The sequence below is a fragment of the Ruditapes philippinarum genome, unplaced genomic scaffold (genome assembly GCF_026571515.1).
Source record: "Ruditapes philippinarum isolate M1 unplaced genomic scaffold, ASM2657151v2 ctg21707_1_1_1_1, whole genome shotgun sequence".
In the NCBI taxonomy this organism is placed as follows: Eukaryota; Metazoa; Mollusca; class Bivalvia; order Venerida; family Veneridae; genus Ruditapes; species Ruditapes philippinarum.
Window position 1 is genome coordinate 4,438 of NW_026861634.1, and position 6,187 is coordinate 10,624.

Sequence of the window (6,187 nt, forward strand, 5' to 3'; positions counted from 1 at the left end):
TTTTTGTTATATATATATATTTGATAGAAGGATATTCTTTAAAACTTCAGAATAAAATATTTCATACAAAAGAAAATATGGACTGTACTGTTGAAAATGTTTTATATGTTTTAGTTTGCAACGGCTGCAAAGAATTTTACATAGGCCAAACAGGTGACAAACTCAGAAACAGAAAAACTGTTCATGCTCAGCAGATAAGAGACCCATCAACCAGACAATTACCTTTAAGTGAGCATTTAGATAAATGCTCTAAAAAAGACCCGAAATTTTGTATTTTCCCATTTTATAAAGGGCTTGGTTCACTAACCATCAAATTTGGCCCAACCTCGAAAAGTGTTGAAACTTACAGTAATTCAGATTTGAACAATCTTATTTTAAAATCAGCTATTTTTATTTCATTATTATCATATATGACGTTGTTTCTAAGCCTGAGAAACATGTACGTATTATGTACATTGTTAGCGCGACGTCATCGACGCGGGAAAATAATCCGCAAATTTTGACGTTTCATAGCGCCGTTTGAATTTTTTTTATTTTAGATAACTGAGAAATAAAATGTAGATTCTTAATTATAGAAACTATAAACATAAATACCTATTTATATTACTTTTTAGAATTTTAACATTACACATATTATGTAAATGAAGCTCGTTTCATTTCGGACCTATTATCTGACGATAATTAAAGCAATAACAAAAGTAGTGAATTTTTTTCAAAAAAATCATGTATTTTCAATTTCACTTTTCTTTTTGAGTTTGTACATGTTTATTTCATTTTTTTTTTTCAAAAACAGTCTCCGCCATTTTTATTACATGTATTTATTTACCTTCTTTATACAGCTATATAATTAGAGGACATTTTTTCGTTTGAGTGAAATTAGAAAATATTTTCAGGAAATATGATAAGCTTCTATATATTTTCATGGCCGGACTGGCGATGGAGAATATTTTGAATTTGATCATGTTGATTGAAAATATGTTCCAATTATCACTCAGACGAAAAAATAATCTTTTTTGTTTAATTCTATAACCAAAAAAAAGTTGTTCACGCACATCCGCACTGATTGTACAGCTCGCAGTAATATTTTGATTATTCATCAGCGAGTGACGCAGTTCAATACCCATTTTGATACCTTCATCTTACACTGTGTATAATTATTTTAATTTGTCATAATTAAATGAGTAACTGAAGCTATTGACTGTCTGGCAAAAAAAGTTCTTTACAAAGTCAATAAATGTACCTACAGGAATAATAATTACAACATTTTATATTGTATTATAATTACCAAATATTCTTATTGATTAAGTTACTGATTGTCGATTATCTTAACAGTTTAAAAAGCCGAAAAATGATAAAAGATAAAGAATCATTTATAATTTTACAATTGTAAAAGTCAGTTGTCTCTTGTATTCATTATTTGCAAATGTTTAATCACTGTCAGAACTGGAGTCGATTTGGAATGTAGCGGCATCTTCTAGATGACTACCCCAGTCCCTTACACCGTACCGCGTGCTTTCTTGATGCCTAGCAAAAGCAAGATACCAGACGATGGCCGAAACATGCGCGCACATTCCAACAACTCGTGCCCCAGCACGGCACTGGCAGTACCAAGCCTCTACTGCCGTATCACTGGACCGTATCCACATGAGATATCGTCTGCTGCTTGTGTGACGACTCTGCAACCGTACTGTCAGTAGTGACGTGTCATCTACATGGACATGTATGTCATATGCACCAGTGAGATGCTCCTGGATGTAACTGGACGCAAGCTTCAACTGATATACACCAAGCGTCAGGTCGTGTAGATTTTCCTCTGACAGTCGCGGAAACGGTACATCCTCAACCGACTTCCATACTTTTAACTTCCGTTCGAGACCACTCTTGTACATACTCTTGTAATGTATTGGCTCGTTCAGCCAACAACAACATTTGTTGGGCAACTTGCGAATCTGCCTCTGTCTGAGACGGTGAACTCAGTGCAGGAAGATATTTATTGCATATAGCACATACAATCCTAACAAAGTCTCCAATGAAGGGCACCTGGCTGCATGGAAGTACTGTTGCAAGCATTTTGAACCGTTTGATTCGAGCGTTGGCCGATTCAACAACCCATCGTACCTGAAAATTAGAAATGGTATAATTACAAATAAACACAAACGTTACACTATATTCATTTAAGTTTTAAGGTAGAACAACCTTTATACATAAACTCAATTTGAATAGTATCTAAATAGGCTAGAAATACTGTCATTTTTGAAACTATGGGTCGTTAGTTCAAGCACTAGGTCAATACTTTTCTTCTATGAACATAACTTATATATTTCGTCCAACTCTTTAAGAAAGACACTGTTTAATTTTGATGACATGATTATTTGTATTATTCATTTTTTAATAATGATAATTTGATACAATGAATCGTCCAAAAAACGTAAATACGTACTAAGCAATATACAGCTGAGAAACTTTATTTTGAAAAAAAAGCTGATGTACGCATAAATCATGAGTAACACCTTTTTGTATCCTATTAGATATGATAATAACCATTTTCACCCTGGCTTTTTTAAGAAAACAAAATGTTTTGAATATTATTTATAAGTTATTGTATTATTTACATTTTAGCTTTATTAAAGCAGACTAATTTTAAAAAAAACGTAGCATATGGTTACTGCATCAAATGTTTTTCATTTGCCTAAACAAATATTTATATTCTACGAAACCCGATTAAATATATTAAAGGCCCATCAATTCATGCTATCAATTTATTCCTAAAAAAAAGTACCATGTTACATTTTCCATAAAATACTCATTTGCTTTATACACAAACAATGATTTTTGCTACTCCAACACAGTTGACAATTGGTTTAATTACATAGTGGATAAGTTTTTGTACGGAAGTCAAAATACTACTTTGTATATATTATGCTACTTTACGATATATTACAACACATTCAGCGCTATTTTCTTAAGTTGTAAATTATCTAATTGAAACATACTCTAAATTCATTATTAAAGCATTATTATAACTTATAAAATATGTATTTATGATGGACGATGTGCCTTTAAACATACTTTTGTAACTAGCCGACTGGAGTTAGCTTCCTTCGTCGATAGCTGCTTCTGTCCTTTGCTGATCAAGGCAGGCATTTCAGCGTTGATTCCAAGGTCAGCGAGGAGAGTCAGCGAATCCCGGAAGCCACGATCAACTACCAGAATATCTCCTTCCTGTAAAAACTCCCGGAAGTTTTGAATATTGGCACGTAGCATATGGTTCAGTATAGCCGCATCGTTGTTTTTGCCATCTGCAAGGTAAGGGCCAACTATAGTTACAAAGTGACCCGTTGTTGTAACAACAACCATAGGTTTAACCAATGGCCGGCCTTTGTGCATGCTAAATGAACGCCTCTGGAACTTGAAGTTATTTGACTTATTGATATAAATATATGTTCCGTCAAGAACAAGGATCAGTTGGTTGTCATCAGCGTTGAAAAGTGTCTTTGCAAGTTGGCGTGTGTGGTTCTGAATGAGGGTTGACCTTGGGACAGTTTCAATGCCAAGATATATCGGAACAACTGTTCTCATTGATATTAGACGAACGGTCTCAATTGCGCGGCGAACGCTTGACTTGCTTAAGCCAAATATTGTAGACAGGAGTTTATTGGACATTCCAGAGTAAAGCTTAACAAGAAAAAGTCCAACGGTTGTTCTTGGAGACCTTTTAGGCGTTGTTTTAATGTGTTGAAGCAAATGACTGCAAAAATCATCAAACTGTGGTTTGGTAAGCCCAGTAAGAGATGGATAATCACGTTCGTCTAATGCATCAAAATTAAGTGATGTATTCTGATTTAGGCAAGCGTTTCTCATTTTTTGAAGTATATTACATATTGAAGATCGATTAAGCAAAGAGGTACTTGTCAGCGTCTGTATGTTTGAAAAAGAGTCTTGAGTCAGAGTCCCATCAGAAATATGGACTGGACAACACCTTGCGTCTGCTGGTACTAATATGTTGTGGTCAAGGAAGACTGTAAAGCGCCCTTCTGCTGGAAGGCACACCAACTTTGGTCCAGGCCTTTTGCACACGAAACAGCGGCTGTGGCTTCTGCTTATGGAAGAGATTTTCAGCATTACCTGTAATGTAAGAAATGGTCATAATAATAATAATGTCCTAAGAAGTTTTAAGTATAAGTAAGTGTTGAGCATTTTAAAACTTAATTTTACCAAGAGTCGCTCGACTGATTTGTGAATACGTAGTAATGAACACGTTTGGCCGCGTGACCAATTTAATTGTGTACTAATAAACTTTTAACGAACTTGGTGTTTTTAAATTAATTATATTCATTTCAATTCAAATTAAAATATTTTTATAAACAGTCGATTTACTACATTGATTCACAGTTTGCTGATTACCAAAGTAAATGTGTTACGATTCATTTAAAATACTGAACAGAACAGAACATATATTTTATTTTGAATTAAGCATATACATCTCATTTTCATATTTAACAATTAAAATACTGCAATCCCATTTGACAAAAAACTATTTCAAACTCAAACACAAAGTAAATGTGATGATTTAAGCTACCTATGTTATATATTGTGGAACGTGTGCCTAACAGTCCATGTTAAATATCTATTTAGGTTACAGATAATACAACATTAAAACAACGCATTTATACCATGTAATGTTACTTATTGATTATTATTAATTTCTTAAATATATTATGGTTGTAATCGCGTGCACTTACCGATGGAGGACTAGTGAATCGTTCGTTTGTGGACGGCGGAACGAGTGCATCGCCAGCATCACCCCTCTCATCAATCGGTACGGGACCTGATTCTTTTGGTTTTCTAAGTTTTCTATAAAATTTGATTCTGCATCCAGAACACACAACACTATCGATTGTGCAAGTAATTGACAGATTTTTCTTTAAATATTTCTGAATATTTGCCGGTACAGGTCTTCTGTCTCGACGATTTGCTTTTCTATTGCAAATTGTGCAGATGTAATGCTTGACCATATCTGTAAGAAAAAAAAACTAATAAAAAAAATTCAACAGTAGTGGGATTCGAACTCGGGCCGCTCCCGTCAAAAGCAGAAGTCTCATCCACTGCGCCACAGCGGAATTTATAAATTGAGCGCTAAGTAATCAAGTATTTGATATCGATCGCACGCATGAGCTAAAAATAGAATTACCTGCAGACGGCTCTGTTTATTGTTTAAATATTCATTTATAGCACATATTTCAAATACCGTTTTCATATTTTTCATAACTTAATTACATTGTAAATTCATTTTCAACAAAATTTGTTCACATACATATCCATTTAAGATTGAAGCCATTCAAGTTTGGATCTCTACACTTGATTGCACCGCTGCTGCTAGCCGATCGTTTATTTATTTAATTTAGAAGAATATGACTATTCTCAAATAAAGTATACAGTATTCAAAATATATATAGATCTATGTTTAATAATGTGAAATATTTATTTTGGGGTAAGAATATAATAAACATTTATTTCTACCTTGTTTGTAGTGGTGTCGTTGTTTACAAACATTTATCGTTGGCAACGGCGGTATTCGTACTCAAACCGTTTCGAAAATATCGTTTCGTCCTTGTTGTTGGAAAATTATATTTAACAGATAAAACATTAAGTCTAATAGTTTCTCAACAACAGACATTGCTGAAATGATTATCTATTATAAATATTTGTAATTTATTTATTGATACAACATGTTATGACATAATTGTTTTATTTGAAATTGAATTTTTAAACATGATTTTTTCAATTATGATTGTGCCTTAAGTTCAAATTTAGATATGAGCCACCACGTGTGCCACTTGCAAACATACATTTTCATGTTTGTTTTTATTTATTGAACACTGATGCCAAGTGATAAATTGGCACATGTGGTGGCTCATACCTATTTTTAGAATAAAACATGCAAAAAAATCACAAAAAAGCCAGTTTAGTTAAAACCAGGGTGTGTGAAAGTGATATTTTTGTTGGAAAAATTCATCACAAAATCTTAATGGGCTACATATTTGTACAGGTTTAGGATAGGTCTACATAAAAACAAACACATTTGATTTGGTTAAGCTATTTTATTTTTTCAAAATTTTAGGGCACTTTTATGGGGTTAGTGAACCAAGCCCTTTCACAGTAAAAACGTTTCAGCTAGGTTATCTAA

General features: G+C 33.3%; 1 protein-coding gene across 1 annotated transcript; it reads right to left on the reverse strand.

The window, feature by feature from the left end:
- Nucleotides 1-1,427: 1,427 nt before the first annotated feature.
- On the reverse strand, nucleotides 1,428-5,017 carry LOC132716364 (uncharacterized; the record flags this gene model as incomplete). Its single annotated transcript, XM_060699626.1, has 4 exons — nucleotides 1,428-1,708; nucleotides 1,857-2,118; nucleotides 3,070-4,125; nucleotides 4,743-5,017. Coding segments are annotated over 4 exons (1,874 nt in total), but the record flags the coding sequence as incomplete, so codon positions are not given.
- Between the last annotated feature and the right edge of the window lie 1,170 nt (nucleotides 5,018-6,187).